Source organism: Acyrthosiphon pisum, chromosome A2 (assembly GCF_005508785.2).
Source record: "Acyrthosiphon pisum isolate AL4f chromosome A2, pea_aphid_22Mar2018_4r6ur, whole genome shotgun sequence".
NCBI classification, from domain to species: domain Eukaryota; kingdom Metazoa; phylum Arthropoda; class Insecta; order Hemiptera; family Aphididae; genus Acyrthosiphon; species Acyrthosiphon pisum.
The window spans coordinates 53,929,319-53,948,219 of NC_042495.1; the positions used below are offsets into that span (position 1 = coordinate 53,929,319).

Below are 18,901 nucleotides of genomic sequence, written 5' to 3' on the forward strand. Positions count from 1 at the left end.
GGTTATACTTACAGTGTAAATATTAATAATTTTGATTGTAAGAAAGCCAATTTTAATCATTCAGTTGACATAGCAGAGCTACTCCACGGTAAATCCAATGAGAGGGTTTTCGATTTGTATCGAGAAACATCGATAAAACATAATTAGAAGAATGTCCCGTTGTAGATAAAACTCCTTTTCTCTCTGATGTATTATACACTGGGCATGTATATCTATTACCTTTGATCAACTCATATTTTCTTGTAGGTAAGAACCATACTAACGGTAACACATCCGTTAATACTTTCGGCAATTGTTCCTCCAGTACCATCCTACAAATTATATTTAAATATTATATTATCCATTATATCAATTATTTAATAATATCTTAAATGACTAAATCTTTTAATACGTTTGTAATTCAATAGATCAATCGTTCTACGTCACGCTACATAGTTGATTCAAAAATAACGTACTTGGACATATCCCAACGAGCTCCATCTATAAAAAGACCGTAACAATACACCCCGTCCACAGGAGGTTTGTTGACTTTATCAGAGTGTTGTACATGAAAATCAAAGCACAATTGGTCTATAGGTATAGTATAACGTCTAGCAAAGTTTTGCATCACCGCGGTAAGAAATGCTTGAGTAAAAAATAGTCCACTGAGCCAGACATTATCAGGTATACCTTCGTCGTACCAAACCTAAAATAATTTTAAAAAACACATTTAATCAACTAAACAATAGCAACAAATATTTTTCTATTTCAACGTGTCGACGAGTAAGTAATATACTTAGATAATTATACAATGTCATAAAATTACGATGTATAGCTTAAATGTATGGTTTATAACAATGTGTAAATATAATTATGTATGTATGTATGTATGTATGTATGTATGTATGTATGTATGTCTGTATGTATGCATGTATGTATGTATGTATGCATGTATGTATGTATGTATGTATGTATGTATATGTGTAAGTATGTATGTATTGTGTATGTAATTATTTATATGACTATATCACTGAATTTAATTCACACACGAAAAACCTCTGTTTTAACCTAAACTAACGACAGGGATATAAAAGGGTAATAAAAGTATCCGGCAAGTTGCATTAAACTAATAAAAAGAGAATATTAAACTCTCTCGTTGTATAGGTACCTATGCCAAACGTTTAACTTTAATCCAAAAATATTTTACTTATCCGTCGGCTACAATTTATGTATCATGTATTTATTTTAGAACAATACGGCGAAGCTGTCCGAAGAAGGTTAATGTTTTGTAAACGTCTAAAAGCTTGCTTTTTGTCGTTTCTTCCGTTGTCTATATACCTATATATTATTCAACCACCAAAATAATATACCTAACAAATATCATTTTCAACAAATTGTTTTAATACCCATCCACATGTTTTACTACCAACAAGAAAACTGTATTAATTTGATTATTTTAATCTAGATTAATTTAATAGGCTCTATTTTAATTTTTTAATTTAGATTATTTGTGTATAGGTATTACGTAGATATTTCATATATTATAATAATTCAAATACAATTATAATTAGTAACCAAAACATAAGTTTGAGAAGTCAAAGTTATTAATTTGCAGTACTTTTCAATATAAACGAGACAACAAAAAACAAAAGCATATCCATCGTTCAGAATCTAAAAGGTGGACAAGTGGGTACCGCTCTGCAATACAGTAGTAGTCGGGCATGTCATTGAAATGGATGTGTTATATTGGAATTCAATGATAAATCATTGTATACGAAAAACAATTATAAGCGGACACATTGTGTCAGCCTAACATATTTGTATAAATAATCAAATTTAATAGTTGTTTTTTTTTAAACATTTATTGGATTATATACAATCAATAATTGTATTTACAATAAACATATGTGCAAAAAAATACATATACAAGACGTGGAGACGTGAATAGAGAAGTTACCCAGCAGTAACACTCAGACATTTAATAGGTAGTTTAAAAAAAATGATAAAAATCAAAAATATCTCATATCTAAAAATAACCTGAAGTTCCGGTGAACTATTCTTTTTGACAGAGGAAGAAAAACTTGTGAACCTTCTATTAACATTTCTTATTATATGAACTATGAAAAGAAATACTTTTATGAATGTCTAACTGGAAGATGATTTACAACATTTGAAAAATTATCATGGCTATTGGTAAAAAAAGATTCAAAATAGCTAGAAAATTTTACCAGGTATGGGAAATACTAATATTAATATTTCAAGAGTCTGCGGTTATTCGTTTTGGAATTACAAAAAAACATCAAATATCGGTTAGTTGAAATTTGATAAATTACCACTGAATATCAAATATCGTAAAAATGATAATTTCAGAAGCTCATAAAAAATGTTTTTTTGATATAGGTACAAAAACTTGTATGAAATCATCTATTAAAATTGTTAATCTTAGCTATGAAAAGAAAAACTTTTCATAAAATATAATTTTCAACACTTTAACAATTTCTTATGGCTATAAATAGCTCAAAAAGAATCAAAATTGTTTGAAAATATTACTATGTATGGAAAATGGTCATTTTAACATTTAGTAAACATTTCAAGTGTCTATGGTTTAGTTTTTGAATTACAACAAAATATCAAAATTCTTTAATTCACCGATGAAAATCCATTAGCGTAAAAAATTTTAATTCAAACGCTCATAAAAAATACTTTCCGGTAAACTTTTTTTGTTTGTTTAAGGTAAGAATATGTATGGAGAATCTTCAATCAACATAAATGTAAGAAAAAACTTTTATGAATTTCTAACTGAAATATAATTTGAAAATGTTCGACATTTTGTCAAAATTTAAACTTTAAATGCATATAAAAATAATTAAACCTATGCATCTTTAATGTTTTTGAACTCCGTTCAATGAAACTTACAACGAGCATTACATTTTTAAGCTTTTTTACTGAGTGAAAAAGTCTTTAACAAGAATATTTTTAAAAAATTTTCTAGGTTATAACTAGCTCAAAAAGAGTCAAAATATTTCGAAAATGTTACCATTTATAGAAAATACAAATATAAATATTTGATAAAAATTTCAAGGGTCTACAGTTATTAATTTTTGAGTTACACCAAAAATATAAAATCGATTTTTTCAAAAATGAGTTTTGAATAAAAAGTACCAACTAGATTCACTTTTCTATTAGAAAAGATGCCGATATAGAAAATCGGAAAATTTTTACTTCCCAAAATGTTGCTGACAGAACACACATCATTGTAAAATCAATACACTGCTCCGTCCAGAATCGAATCTAAAATAGGTACCTACCAAAATAGAAAGTTACCAAATAATTATTTTTAAATAAATTGTATAATACTTTATTGAATCATACTTTGCTTACGTTGTATTAACAAAATACGTTTAGATACGTTTCTAAATACGTTTAGAAATCGGGAATTTACCACGCTCACAGATTGATTTTTCCTATCTTGTCTCTTTTACTTTTCGGTAAATAACAAATTGGTTTATTATTAGATATTTAATCCAAATTACTTATAAATAATGATTTATTTGTGTATGTTATTAAAAAATAATAAGCGTAAGTATTTACCTATCTTGTTAGTTGTTACGTTTTATGTAGATAGGTACATAGATTAAAATTCAAACAAACGCAAAATATTTTTTTAAGTGAGTTATTAAATATTGATACATAAAAATCTATCAAATCTATTAATCTTATGAAACACTATAAAAATTATTTTGTTCAAAACTTATTAAAATCAAAAAAAATATATTATAGTACATTTTAACATATTATTTTGTAAAATTTTGGATTTAAACTATACAATTTTTTAATACATTTTATAATAATACTCGTAGACAAATGAAACATGCGTGGTAATTAAATAAAATTGTTTAAATAGTTATCTTACCTATCTTGTTTTTTTTTAGAAACAGGCTAGTCAAATTTTTTAAAAGTAACTACTACAAATTAATTGACATTTGTTTTAAATCGTTATCTTTTCCCTACTATAATATTGTTATAAGCATTTAAGCTACACACATAACACGGCTTACTTGCAAGAAATTAAGTCGTTCAATAAAATTAGTTATATAGCCTCCCAAGGACTTAAGACTTGGATAAGAAAACTTCGACCAAAATACTGGGAATTTAGACGTGGATAGCGATAGAGCCATGGTTTCCAGTTCAGGCGTCATAACAATAGCGCCTTTGATAGCTTTTATCAGGTCTTGTAAGCTTTTACGAATCACAGACAATAGTACGTTAAAACGTTCCATTTCTTGAATAAGGACCGCATTCATAGATTCTGCGTACATAACGGGGTATTTTGTCATGGCTGCTTCTACGTCGAAATTATTCGGAAGCTTCGTAAGTATATCGGACACGGTCGCTATCAGTGCCTTATCTGTCGTATCAGAGTCATCTGTTCCGCCACTGTAATCCATTACTGATATGAATGATTTGAACAGTAATGTCGTTGTCTGTAAATCACGGATGATTCCCGAGTTGATGTGCAACCCAAACACTTCTGGACTGTGGACGACTGGAATTTCCTATAGAAAAAATGATGCATTTTTGATTAATGACCCGTGTTTACCGACAAACAATTTATTTTTATAATTGTTTTTCCTACTTCTATTTGTCTGATAAAATCATGGTAGTGGGCACGGAACGGGATTCCATACTTTTGATCGACGTCACAAAACAAATAGTACGGGTTTTCGACTACTTGCGGACAGCAAAATTTATTCAAAATCGTATTTATTGTACGCCTGTCCCAATCGTCAGTTATTCTACCACCGTAATTACATTCTCCCGTTAAGTATGTCAAGGCCTCGAATGGTATTTCATCAAATTCATTAATATACATCTAAAAATAATTTGATTAATAACTCATAAAACATATTCCTAAACGGATATGCACTTGAAGTTGTTGAATAGAAATGTAATAATCGGATTCGTTAAATTCATAAGGTATATTCCATCCGATCGGTCCAAATTTTCTCCGTTCTTGTACAATGGCATGGAAAAATGTAATACCATACAATAGTTTTGTGAATGTCCGTTCCTTACCTGGACATCCTTCAAAAAAGTTTTTATCTTTCACGGGATATGACTGATAGCTCCGGAGCATATTAGCTTGTAAGCCCGTAGGAGGCTCGTTAGTCATTTTGACACCATTCTGTAGCACGGACACCGGAAACTAAAATTCATTGTTTAACTTAGAATATTATAATATAGGTACACCAGAAATGAACTTTTAACAATATTTTTATAATATTACTTTGACAGACGGATAGCTGGTAAGCCACAATCTAAATTCACTATTCACGTTGGAAATATCAAACGAGTCGCAAATCACTTCCAACTGTCCCATCCACGAGGTAGCCAAATGACAGTTTTGTAAACACACCCAACCACCCATTTTTTGTGCGTTTCTTATCAGCAATTCAGCTATAGGACCCTTTAATTAGTATTAGAATATTTACAATTAATTTAATATAATATCATAATATATCAATGTATTTATATTCTATTAACTTGTCCCTGGCCCAACGAAACGCTTTGAAGGCTTTCCGTCTGACCCATTTTGTCGGCAAACTGCATCAAACTCGCCATAGGGTCTACCCCAGGTGAGAGGATAAATATAAGTGGACTCAAACAAATTGAGTCACTATAGGATTTATTTATGTCAAATGGTGGTGGGTGAATGAACATTTCTCCTAGTTCTACTTCAATAAGTCTGGTTATAACAGGTATGACCTTGTCGGGCCTAATGGCACGTATGACGAGAATTCGTTGAAAATCACTTAATTTATCGTACCAGGGATTAGGGAATTTTAAAATTCCATGATCTGATATGTCGCAATAATTTTTCCACTCATCAACTCTGCTTATAAAATCATCTTTTATGCCTGAAATAATCAAATCGTAGGAATACGGTATTATTATATCAAAATCGTATATTAAAATCTATACCATGGTACGCATTTAATTCATCCAAAAGACATATCTCATTCCAACTTTTATCATGAAACCAATTTGGTCCAGGATTAAGAGCATTATTTTTAAGATCAATACCATCAGTCATAAGAAACATTAGTTCTTGCTTGTCAATTTTGTTTTCAGCACTATAACAATTAACGTTATAAAACGTCATTATACATTAAAAATAAACACAATGTAATTATTACTACTTACAGCATTATTGTAGTGCACATGATGAAAGAAAACAACATCTTATCCTTTTCAAATAATGACCGGCACACATTGGCATATAAATTATAAGTAAACGTTTCTTTCAGAGCTTCTAGGCGTATTCGAATAATTTTTGATTTATTTCTAAATTAACAATTTACTATATTTTATTCTTATAATATATGTAGATGCAAGGTACATACAGTATTATAAAATCAATGTAATTAATGTGAGTATATGTGTAAGTGTAAATATGAATCGATATTATATAATATGTTCAGATGAAAGTTTACTCACGCCGTTTCAATAGTCATAATAAAAATGTTGATAAACCAAGATAACGAATATTGATACATTGGATCAATATTTGGCAAATCAGTAATGCAATAATAAAGTATAGAACAGTGTTCAGCTATTGGTTTATACTGTAAACGAAATTGATCAAGAACTGCAACAGTTTCCACTGAAGCAGCTTGTTTGCAGGTTATTTCTTTAGCTAATATCTAGGTAATATAGTCCATCACTGTAATATTCAATAAGTAATTTAATTTTCATTTATTAATATTTACCTTGGAATTATCTAAAACGTCAACCGCATTTTCGTCTTCTAAAATGTTTCCTGGGGCCGAAAGAATTTGCAGAATATTGTTTTCGACATCTAACAAAGCTTTAACGTTTTCAGCACCCTCAACAATTAATTGTTGTCTTTTTGACTCCAGATCTGGTCTGTATCAAATTTGATATTTATTTAATATTTACCACATAAAATATATATTATTGTTGAGTATATTTACCGTTCTTTAGCGACAACGATTCCCAATAATTGGTCTTCTAGACCTTCTACGGTCAATGCAAAATTTATAACAGTAACTTTGTTAAATATTTCTGGTAAATAATGTGGATTTCTAAGCTTTGATGTGATGTACAATCGAAATTTCGGATTGAACTCAATGATATTATTTCCAAGTGCTATATACATTGACTTTCCTGTAAGATGAAATTATGACAAATAGTTTAATAATTACATGTAGGTAAACATGACCACACTCGCTGCATGCAATGTTAAATATATTATATACAATTCTAGAATTAACAAACATGTTATCCACAATCTTGCTTTCTATTTTTGCAATTAAATATTGGTATTTCATAAATACCAATATTTAATATGTATATGATATTATTATCAATCATAATATATTAATTGATTTTTGAATGTAACTATTTATAACTAACTCCTATCATAAAACAAACGAATGAATCCAACTTACACTGAACGTGACACAATTTTTTTTTTACATCATAACACAAACCAATGTTATATAATCACCTTGTTTATACGCCAGCTTCAATAATATTGGGTCTAAGGGCAAATCTAAATCTTCTAGTACGTTTTCGATTAATACTGGCTTCCCTTCTTCGATACCAACCTCGATACTTTTCATATAATTTGGATTAGTTAACTTAATAATAATGATGTCATTATATTTTTCCAACGTCTTAATCCATTTATGTGCCTGACCTTGAGGGTCAATCAGTAACGACCATCTTTGTGAGCCATCCATAATGATGGCATTATCTATCGAAAATGAATCTAAGGGTAATCCATTAATAGTCCAATTTTGGATTTTAGTCGGAACGCCTAAAACTTCAATTAAACTATAACTATCTGAACTTGGAATCTTTAAATCGTTACACAATATTTTCCAATCATTTATTATTGAAGATCTACAAAAGAAAATTAAAATGGTTTTCAGATTCATTAACTAGGTGTGATTAATTTAAGTACCTGAAATTAAATGTAAATGGAGCCAAATACGCTATTATTCCACAAGATATAAGAATATCACCAGGTATGCAATCATAATTAGTCTGGAGCTCTTCCGCTCGTAAGGCCCAACGATGTTTTTCCCCACCTAGACTTCCTGAACAATTTTTAATTAGGTTTATCAATTTATAAATACACGTTTGATTATGAACGGTATTTTGAGTTGGATACCAACCTATAAGTTTTTCTGCTTTAATTAACTTGCTTTCGCATAACGCAACTTCTGCAAGTAATTTCTCTTTATTCAACACAGTCTCTTCCAATCGGTCTTTAAGAGAATCTAATCTTTCCTGCAACTGTCTCACTTCATTTCGTTTTTCTTCCAATATCGCCATTGTTGCTTCATACTCTGCATTAGCTATTTCAAGTTTTTCTTTTTTCGGTGCCACAACTTTGATTACTTTATCATACATGTCCAATGCGATAATCCACTTACACAAACCTTCTGCAGCACTAGACGCTTTAGCTACAATTGGTGGTTTAAAATTAGGATCCGGAAGATATGTTTTCCTAATAATTGCCATAATTTGAGAAGGTATATTATCCTTATCGTATTCCTTTAATCTTTGCAGAAAATTGATATCACCCAAAATGCGTTTACTAGGTCCCCAATAATCGAGTATCTAATAAACAAATTTTTCATATTTTACTATACCTATGTATATTTGTGAATTGTGGAGAAGTAAAATTAAATATTACCTTTTGTCCTGGCTTATTTGGATCAGGGATTTTATCTGGCGAAACCCCTTTCATTACGCATACTGCTGCCATTACAGTTTTCACCATTTCAGGAGGATTTTTCATAGACTTAACCAATGTTATATCGGTTGGTTTTAGAGTATTTAAAGCATCAATTGCATCTATAAATGATCATAAAGTTCAAACTAGATGAATTAATGTACCATTAGTTTGAATTAATTCATTTATATAACATAGAAATATGATATCTTATTCTACATAGTAATATTATTTGTTAAATTCAAAATTGTTAGTTTTCTGTATAATGATAGTAACGATACAGCACTGAACACCGATTTGCGCCAAGGAGGTTGAACGTAGCTCTAAGTCGTTTAACATAAGTGTACTTTTTATAATTTAAAATATAGTGAATATTATTACTATTATTATCACTTACACTTTTTTAAAACACTCATTTTTATACATTTGAATGATTATTATTTTATTTAATGAATTAAGTATATATAACAATAATTTAACTGATATTACAATATAGTATTATAAGACATGATATACCTTCTAAAACTGGTATAGCTAATGCAAGATCAGCTTCACATTCTGTTTTTAATTCATTAGCCGCTTCGGCTTGAACATTTGCTACTTTTTCATCTTCTTGTACTCGAGCGGTTGCTTTTTCAACTTCTACTGTCTCACGAGAAATCATAACCATCATTTCTTCTGTATCTTTTTGAGCTTGTTGAAGCTGAGGTTGAAGCTTAAACAAATCTTCTTTCATCTGGCTTACCTGTAATGTGGCATACTCAAGTTCCTGTAAGCCACCTACATATCGCATTTTTGCTTCCATAATTTCTTTTTGCTTACGATTAGTGCAATCCGTGTACGATTTGATTAAATCCAAATATGATGCCGATGTAACATACGTACGACGCCGTGTCGCAGAATAGAATTCCAATGACAATCTTCTGTAAAAGAGTATGTTTACCTATGTATTTGTTTTATATAATATGTATTTAATTCACACAATCCCTACCTAGCGTCAACATGAAAACGTTGACAAACAGTAACAGCAGAATTTTTAATTTTCTCAGAAAGATTGACGTCTTTCAAATACTTAAATGCTACCATTTGTAATGCATCATCTGGCCAATCTTGGAACCAATCAATTGTACAACAACTGACTAATGATGGATACAGTCTCAGATGATTCCTGAAACTTGATCCAATTGGACTAAAGCACAAACATATATGCAAATTTTGTTTACAGCGGTTTATAAAATAATTAAAAACGACCAATGGAGCAATATCCAAATTTCTATTTCCTCCTTGAGCAGCTAATCTAACCATCTGCAACAATTTTCATACAGTAAATTTCTGAACATTCAGAGCATCAGTGCAATAATAGTTATACCTCCAATATGCTTTGTTGTTCATCTAAAGTAAATAAATTTGGCAGTTCTCCAGAATTTAATAAAGCATCAATATCTTGTAAAAAATAATCTTCTTTAATTTGTCCTTCAGCAAACAAGAAAACAGTTGGACAATTTTTTCCACCAGATTCGATTAATATCGTTTTCAAATTATCTCTCCATTCAGTTAAACCATAGCTCTTAGTAATCTCGGGTTGAAAAACATTAAATTTACACATAGCCGCGGCTAAGCGGGTCAGAGATTGACGTCCAGATCCACCTACTCCAACTAATAACGCACATCCACCAGGGATCGTTAAAATTCTACAAATCCTTGAAAGATGTTCACATGCATATCTATGTGATTTATAAAAACAAAACTTATAGACATAAGAATAAAAAAAAAATAAAAATAGTTTACTTAAACAAAACTATATTCAATTTTGAATCATGTGTCTTATCGTATTCATCCATCACAATTTGAGCTTTTTCTTCAAAATTTGATAACGACAACGGTTCTTCGTATTTATTGTTTTCCAATACATCAAAATCCATAATATTAGTAAATAAAAGATTTGACATATCTTGGCAAACAATTGGCTAAAAATCAAAAAAAAATATTACTATTGCTCTCTTAACATACTTAATTCATATTTTCAATTACGCACAGATAAATCTGATAAATTATTAAACACTACGTCAAACATTTCTTGAAAATGTGTATTAACGCAAACACGAATTTTATTAAATAACCAATATCTATCATTATCGTCTATAAGACGGTCATAGAATACTCTCATTACTTCATGGACCCACAATCTATAATATAAAATAATAATAATTGTTCGAAATTCTTACATACAATACAATTTACCTCACGAAAACTTTCCGATTAGTAAAGCTGTCTTTGCGGAACATAAGTATCCCATTTGTCACTTTTGAAATATCTCTTATGTTAAATAAATAATGTGATTTAGCAGGTGTTGGAGCTAAATTCTTAATAGCCGATCTGTATAAAGCAATTGTTGATTTCATTATACTATCAATAATTGGTACTATTTCTAGTGTAAAACCATTCTTCTGAAATCAAATTGTGATTTAATTTAAATATCAATAAATTGTAATTCATAACATACTCTTAATCCAATTTGAAGTAAAGTTGAGTATATATTTGTAATACTTTCGTCGTCAAATGAGTTTATAGCGAACAATCCAAAATGACGTAAAAACCTTGCATACTCGTCTTGTTTACTCCCACCAGTTGGCCCAATAGCAGACAACAAGAGAATATCTTTTAGATAAACTTTGGTAGTATCTTTCAAATCATGCCAATAACCATGGTCAAAAAATTGTCTTAATAATTCAATAGGAGGTTGCGCTCCATATTGTTCTTTTACGGGCATATTCATATCATCGACAAAGATAACACAAACCTTTCCTGATGGTGGTCCATATACACCACGTTTGCGCTTTATGAGTTTAGATAATATAATTTCCTGTGTAAAATTAGCTGATGTCTGAGTTGTAAACGTAACAAAAGACGGAACGTATTCGTCTAACGATAATTTATTCATCATATAATTTTTTATGTAGAAACTTTTGCCAGTTCCCGAGGGACCAAAAAGTAGTAATGGTTTACGGTGAGAGATAAACATGTCAACTAAATTCATATACCTAAAAATAGAAAAATAGAATTAAAATATAATGCGTTTTTATTAAAAAAAAAGTTACCTAGCAGTGTCCATCGTATGGACTAAAGTTTGTTCAATATTACTAATTTCTTCAATTTTATTATTTTTCACAACTTCTGACAAATTTTTCCAAGATCCTCGAGATGTGCAACTATATACATAGTCATATAATGTTCCATCGTATGGTATCGTAATATCTAATGAACTTAAAGCTTCTGGTTGTTCAAAACCAGGAATGTCGCCCTTCCAAAGTTCTTTAAAATAATGATCAAAAGCTGGTCGTGAATTTGAATCTAGGGTTCCGCCAAAACCCCAAATAGAAGCATACACAAAAGATCCTTGTAAGTAATTTGTAAAATGTTCATTGAAACTTGGATTATCGGTGTTTGAACTTTTTAACTGCATCTCTAGTATATTTAAAACGTTTCTGCCAAGATACCGAGAAATAAGATAAATATCAAAAAAACAAGTTAATAATTAACTTACAAAACAATATTTGTTTCTCCAGCATTAGTCAGTTGAACACAACTATGACGAACAAAGCAAAGACAAGGAGGAGTTATCCAGTCAAACAAACACATTATATCTATTCCATTTTGATCTAAAGACCAAAACTCTGGGCAAGTTTTTATCCAACTTTTAATTAATGGTCTCCAACCCAAATCTATGGGATCTAAATAAATCATACCACAACGAGACACAGTAGCAGGAGAAGCCTAGAAATTTGCATTTAATTTTACAATTTTCACGAACGAATGAAGTCCATGACTTACCTGAGTCAGATCCATAACCTCAAATACCATAGACATATTATCTGGCATACCGATGACTTCACCGGAACTTAAACACAACTTTTTATTATCATCTAGTACAGTGTTCAGATTTTCTATCCAAATAGTGTCAATCGGACCATCAAATATCAACCATTTCCTGTCTGAAGTCTCTGACATTGAAAATTTTCTATAAATAATATATATATTGTATGATTAAACACCAATAACACAACAGTATGTATAAAAATTTAAAACAAATGCATACCTAAACGTGTTAGCTACAACCCCATTAGCCCATTCATGTAAAACATCATCAAAATACCCGTAAAGTTGATTGATAGTCAATGCTTTAGGATTTACAGTTTCGTATTCAACCTTTTCTTCTCCTTGGTCTAGTTTATTTTGTAAATTTAAAGTTTCTGCGAGTAAATGAAGTAATGAAGTCTTCCCTCCAAATGGATTGCCTACTAACATAAAGCCATGCCTAACAACCATCATTTCGTATGTTTGAATAAGTTTTTCCATGAAAGTGTCAATTGGTTGTAAATGCATCTTCTCACATGCCTAAACAAATAATAACATACAATACTGCAATAACTCTATTTTTAATATTTGCTTACGATTTTTGCAGCAGAAATCAAATTTTCATGATAAGAATTTGGTGATTTGACATCAGGAAATAAATCAGAAATTATTCCGTTGAATAAAGGAACGTCTTTATTTAAAAATTTGGGTAAATTCACATCTAAAATAGATCTAAGCAAAAGTTCTGACTCATCATTTTCCGGAAACTTCATCTTTAAATTTCCTACTGCAATAAGTACAGCTTTAACAGCTCGCATACCTATAGCCATATTAAACAAGTGTTATTTACATTGAGTACTAAAAGGGTTTTTCTTAAACCACACCATAATCATAATGTGGTTGAAGTGATAATTGTTCCGAGCACAATTTATACGTGGTAACAATTTTAATAGATAACTCTCTTGCATTCATAAATCCATAGGAATATAGAGAAATTTCCCCAACCATTGCATAATCTGGCACCATCATAGCTACACTTCTAAATAAAACCTGCGAATCATAATAGGTACTGATTTAGGTTTTTTTGTTTCAAACATTTTCTTCTTCCTAAACCTTCAAATTATCAGGTAGATCGAATCTTCCAGCATATCCTGGGTTCATAGTAATGCAAACATAACCCCTTGGGTTTAATTTGAGTTCGGTACCTTCAAAGACAAATTTTTCAACGTTTGTTCTTACTGCTTGAACTATACCTAAGATCTGTTGCGCAACCACCGACAACACTTCAATGTCAATACGGTTGAATTCGTCAAAACAAACCCAAGCTCCAGATGAAGCTAACCCTTTGAAAAACTAAAAAAATTGTTAAATAAATAATTATTAAATTAATTTTACAGTATGTAAATATATTTTTCAAATAAAATTATATAAGTACTTTTCTCATTGCCAAGTAATTAAGGCTCTCGGAGCAATTAAACACGACACATTGGAATCCTAATGCCCTTGCTAAATCTTTTATGGTTTCTGTCTTACCAGTACCAGCTGGCCCCTCAGGAGCACCATAAAGATGTAAATGATAAGCACTGATCAGGGTACGATAACACCTATCCGTTAAAGGTGTGATAACAAGTCTAGGCTTATTTCCTAAGTATTCATACGCATATTTTATAGTTACATTAGTAATACGTGCAAAGGCATCAGCTTCCCAATAATATCTAAACAAATAATCAACATATGGTTAGAAATTTAAAATCATTAAATTTTCAATATTTTTTAAAAAATTAGGTACCACCTTAACTGGCTTAGCCATTTAAAATCCATATCGTGACGAACGTTATTGTTGGCCAACTCATCAACAACATCTCTGCAATGAACGTCTAATGTAACTAACGTACTTAAAGTTATTCTTGTTTGTTTGTTCGATTTATCACGTACTAAATTTACAATATCGTCCAATTGTTTCTATAAAAATATTTGATAAAAATAAAATAATATTATACTCTAATAGTCTAATATAGTAATATATATATAAGCAATTGAAAAATATACAGTTAAAAACTTATGGTAACTTTGCATTTGTCCGGGATTTTTTACAATAAATACATCATGAACTTCAGCAGTCCAAAACATTTGACTAACACATAAAACACATTGCCCTGGCCATTTTTGTACCCACATTGTTCGTTCTATAGTTGGGTATTCATTATAAGCGTTTTCAATTAAATTTCTAATTGATATTACCATTTGTTTTTCTACCTAGGTGTATTAAATAACAACAATTAAAGCATAAAATAATAATCAATAAAAAAATATAATAATTAATGGAAAATGAAAAATAGAAAATAACCTGAAATAACCATTTTTCAACACTCCCTCTAGCTTCAACAGTCGGAATATATTGACTAAGTGAAATTTCTTCACCCTCGCTACTTAAAATTTTCAAAATATCCGAATTATCATTAAACTCAAGTTTAGAAATTCCTTCAAAACATTTTTTTAAATGAGGTTGAACTCTTTTGGGGTCTCTTGTTTCTGATAAAATTTCTAACATTTCATTATTTGAAAGGAAAAAAAACCTAAATGTGAATTTAATATTAATAGCATAATCTTAAAACAAAATATTTTATTTTTGAATTTTTGTCTTACCTAGGAAAGAAAAGACGTTTTTTTTCCAAATAGTTATTAACTCCTAAGTTAATATATTCCGCCATTTTGGTACATTTAATCAATGATTCTAGAACACCTTCTCGGCCAACACATTCAATGGCTAATGGATGAGATCTGACCATACTTAATAATCCTTTTATAATCACATTGACCTCCTAAACATGAAATGTATATTTATTATTGTATTGACTTAACCATAAAAATAATAATATTACGTTAAACAGAAATCCTTCTTCAGGCATTTGAGCAACTATGTCTTCAGAACTAAATATTGGCATGAGATATAGCCACCGCATCTGCACACTTGCCCACTCTTCAAGTGTCATATTCATTCGGTTCACCTTATCAAACCACTCTTTCACTTCACTTTCTATAGGCTTTACAAACGCTGAACCCCGAATCGATATAGTCTTAATGAAATGATCATCGAGTAATGCTTGTATACTATCTAACCCAGACAATATATTTACTTTTGTATCCCTTCAAATTTAAGAAAACATTTCATTAGCCACAATTGTTTTAAAAATCTTAACAGTTTACTGATGCTAATAAAACATACTTGTACGGACTGGTACATAGTTCAATAGTTTTCCAATCTTCTTGCATTTTTTGTAACGATTTTCTTAATTGTTCTTCTTTAGTGGCACCAATACTGATGACGTCAAACCTATAAAAATAACTTAGAAACTATGTGTATCACTTAAACAACTAATATAGATAACTATATACTAAAGGTACTTCTGATTTACTTCAAATTTAAATATACATATTGATAGAACAAATTAAACATATTTACATATTAACATACATATTTAACAATATTTAATGTCAACAACAAAGTATAATGCTATAATATATTGATAAAAAGTTCAAGTTGTCATATTTTTGTATTTATTTTTTTACAAGTTTTCAAACTATCTTTGTTTTGTTTGCTCATTTAATTATATTAGGTTTTTTCAAAGATAGAACAAATACAGTTAATATACAACTCAAACAGGATCAAAACAAAAGTCCATTGAAGCTTTTTAATGTCAAATAATAACGTAGCTCTTAACGAGTCTTTACATTGTTTGATGTTCACGAAGTGTTCAGAAAAATTATTTAATTATTGTACTTAATATATTTTTATACAAGCTTAATTAAATTATTAATAAAGAATGAACAGCTGAATAGTTTTAATAACACTTATATAAACTTCATAATATGAACAAGGTAAACCAATTTTACAAAACAATTCTTCTCGAAAAATATTTTTTTTAAATAGTATATAGACATTTGACATAATAATATACATTGTGATTAAATTGATGCCGTGTAAAACTGAACAAAAAACTTGATTGTAAAAAATTGTACAATAAATCCATACATTTAAACAATTCACTAGTTAAATATAACAAATTCAAACATTTAATGTATGTAAGGAAAAAATCAAATGATTGGTAAATTATTCAGAAATTTGAAGAAAATTTTTCGCATCCTTTTCAGACGATGAACTAAAGCCTGGCCCGTCAAAATGGTGATATTAGAACAACCTACTCCTCATATTTGTCCATTAGTGACTAATGGCTAGTCGTATGCGTCTATCATTTTAATACGCTGTTACATAGACGGGTAACACTGAACACTATTATCTACACATATTTTAAAAAATAAGAAGAATATTTATAAATATGATGTGTAAAAATCGATTGTGTGAGGTATCAATATATTATCAATACGGTGTGTAGTATGTATCCATAATCAAAAAAAAAAAAAAAAACTAACCCGACCATTTTAGAAAATGTTTATACTACTAAATATTAATATTATGTAAATTTATATAATTCAATTTACGTCTTAGTGTAGTCTGATCGTCCTAAATAATATGGCATAATAGTTATTGTTGTTAGTGTTCTAACCAACTGATAAGCGAAAGCATATTACATCCACACCACTAAATATTGTACTTATATAATTATTTTATCTAATATTCAATTAACTGTTTTAATATACTCACGAGTTGAACTTATTTTAAATATCAATATGAACTTACTGAGGTAGTAGTTGTTCTAAATTTAAATCGATGATTTTTGACAGTGTCGTGCCAGCATTTGGAGTCAAGTTAAATCCCGACAGTTCAGACATTTCTACCCAATGCCTTTCAGTTAAAGCCGGGTTACACATAATTCTAATGATTGGCATGTAGTGCTAGAGTAAATAAATACACTTTTTATTAAAATAATCACTATTTAAGGAACAATTAATAACACCTATTCGCTTTTTTCTATGAAATATTAATGAAATATATACCTAATACAAAAATCCTTACAAACCATAATTCATTATTTCGTTTTATATTCTTAATTAAGTATAAAACAAATAATGAATTATACAATCGCATCGATTAGAGTGATTTGAGAGTTATTTGCGTCTCAAAAAAAGGTCAACTAAGAAGGTATTAAATTCAATAGATAATTTCCTGAGAATAGCATAAAGTATAAACCAACCATAACTAAAATTCATAATGAAAATAATTATAAATAAAAAAAATGTATTGTAAATAAAAGTTAAAAATATATATATTTTAATGAAATACGATAATTAAGAATAAAATATTATATTTTGTATTTTTTTTTTTATAATGATCTGGGACATGAGTAAGCTCTTGAATTGTAATTCATTTAATTGCATGTGTTCAATAGTATAATTATATAGTAAAATTATTTGTAATTTTAATCTATTTAATAATTATTAATCATTTTTACCCTAAATTGGTTTTATTAACATAACTATATAATACGGAGATGAACTATGCTTGCATTCTAATTTTTACCTTATTAAATTAAAAATTAAAGTACATATTTATTTTTATGATTTTGGCAAATAAAATAATTATATTTATCCCTCTAAAGTGTATTCAAGTACATATCCCTTGTTAGTTGTTATGTGCGAGATTTTAGTTAGATCTTTAATTTAACACAATACCAAACATAATTAAAGGAACTTTTACTAAAAACATTTTTTTTGTTTTCAACAAATTCATTAGAGAAATACACACAAATGAGATAATTATTACAAAGTAATCAGTTTTTCTTTTCAGATTTTGTTAAACTATGACTTCATAAGTAAGCAAAATCACGATTCCTTTGATCTAGATACTAAAAACTTTTTTCTTTGAATTTCATTATTCATTTAATAACAAATATTAATTGAAAGTACATTTTTCAAGATAAATTTCTCTAAAAATTAAGTTTTTTGTTTTAAAATTGTTCTTAATATACCTACATCTTAGAAATATATTGTTTTTAAGCTTTCATAATAAGTACGAGTAAATAAACACCAACACAGGCATGCCACATTCTCAGGGGGGAGGCTTCAGTCCCTCGATAATTTTTAGTAAGCACCAAATATATTAACTGAAGGAGAATCTATAAGAATGTATTAAGTATATATATTTATTTATGTAATTTTATCACTTGTGTATTGTTTAATGGGATTGTTAAAATTGGTTTTTTAGAAAGACTAAGCTCATACAAGTCCTCCCTCCACCAGTGGCGTATTTACGGAGGGGGTACATGGGGTCCGGACCCCCCCCCCATTGACTCGTGTTAAATGTTGTGTTTTTACATGATTAAGGGAAAACAAATTTTATTA

General features: G+C 29.3%; 1 protein-coding gene across 1 annotated transcript in view; it reads right to left on the reverse strand.

Annotated features, from left to right (window-relative positions):
- Nucleotides 1-52: 52 nt before the first annotated feature.
- The window catches only part of LOC100169544 (dynein heavy chain 12, axonemal), a 23,661-nt gene continuing 4,812 nt past the window's right edge, over nucleotides 53-18,901 (reverse strand). Inside the window, exons 10-47 of the mRNA XM_029489612.1 lie at nucleotides 17,301-17,455; nucleotides 15,828-15,935; nucleotides 15,484-15,748; nucleotides 15,248-15,423; nucleotides 14,949-15,177; nucleotides 14,651-14,857; nucleotides 14,394-14,563; nucleotides 14,037-14,316; nucleotides 13,715-13,954; nucleotides 13,486-13,651; nucleotides 13,198-13,421; nucleotides 12,843-13,141; nucleotides 12,578-12,764; nucleotides 12,291-12,520; nucleotides 11,845-12,231; nucleotides 11,250-11,787; nucleotides 10,988-11,193; nucleotides 10,782-10,932; nucleotides 10,535-10,713; nucleotides 10,116-10,470; nucleotides 9,738-10,051; nucleotides 9,263-9,669; nucleotides 8,708-8,868; nucleotides 8,184-8,631; nucleotides 7,970-8,105; nucleotides 7,511-7,908; nucleotides 6,975-7,167; nucleotides 6,750-6,906; nucleotides 6,478-6,683; nucleotides 6,184-6,324; nucleotides 5,962-6,113; nucleotides 5,524-5,897; nucleotides 5,267-5,446; nucleotides 4,907-5,185; nucleotides 4,616-4,852; nucleotides 4,038-4,535; nucleotides 456-685; nucleotides 53-311 (exon numbers count right to left, since the gene is read on the reverse strand). Coding sequence (XP_029345472.1) covers nucleotides 53-311; nucleotides 456-685; nucleotides 4,038-4,535; nucleotides 4,616-4,852; nucleotides 4,907-5,185; nucleotides 5,267-5,446; nucleotides 5,524-5,897; nucleotides 5,962-6,113; nucleotides 6,184-6,324; nucleotides 6,478-6,683; nucleotides 6,750-6,906; nucleotides 6,975-7,167; nucleotides 7,511-7,908; nucleotides 7,970-8,105; nucleotides 8,184-8,631; nucleotides 8,708-8,868; nucleotides 9,263-9,669; nucleotides 9,738-10,051; nucleotides 10,116-10,470; nucleotides 10,535-10,713; nucleotides 10,782-10,932; nucleotides 10,988-11,193; nucleotides 11,250-11,787; nucleotides 11,845-12,231; nucleotides 12,291-12,520; nucleotides 12,578-12,764; nucleotides 12,843-13,141; nucleotides 13,198-13,421; nucleotides 13,486-13,651; nucleotides 13,715-13,954; nucleotides 14,037-14,316; nucleotides 14,394-14,563; nucleotides 14,651-14,857; nucleotides 14,949-15,177; nucleotides 15,248-15,423; nucleotides 15,484-15,748; nucleotides 15,828-15,935; nucleotides 17,301-17,455 — 9,522 coding nt within the window. The remainder of the gene's footprint in view (nucleotides 312-455; nucleotides 686-4,037; nucleotides 4,536-4,615; nucleotides 4,853-4,906; nucleotides 5,186-5,266; nucleotides 5,447-5,523; nucleotides 5,898-5,961; nucleotides 6,114-6,183; nucleotides 6,325-6,477; nucleotides 6,684-6,749; nucleotides 6,907-6,974; nucleotides 7,168-7,510; nucleotides 7,909-7,969; nucleotides 8,106-8,183; nucleotides 8,632-8,707; nucleotides 8,869-9,262; nucleotides 9,670-9,737; nucleotides 10,052-10,115; nucleotides 10,471-10,534; nucleotides 10,714-10,781; nucleotides 10,933-10,987; nucleotides 11,194-11,249; nucleotides 11,788-11,844; nucleotides 12,232-12,290; nucleotides 12,521-12,577; nucleotides 12,765-12,842; nucleotides 13,142-13,197; nucleotides 13,422-13,485; nucleotides 13,652-13,714; nucleotides 13,955-14,036; nucleotides 14,317-14,393; nucleotides 14,564-14,650; nucleotides 14,858-14,948; nucleotides 15,178-15,247; nucleotides 15,424-15,483; nucleotides 15,749-15,827; nucleotides 15,936-17,300; nucleotides 17,456-18,901) is intronic.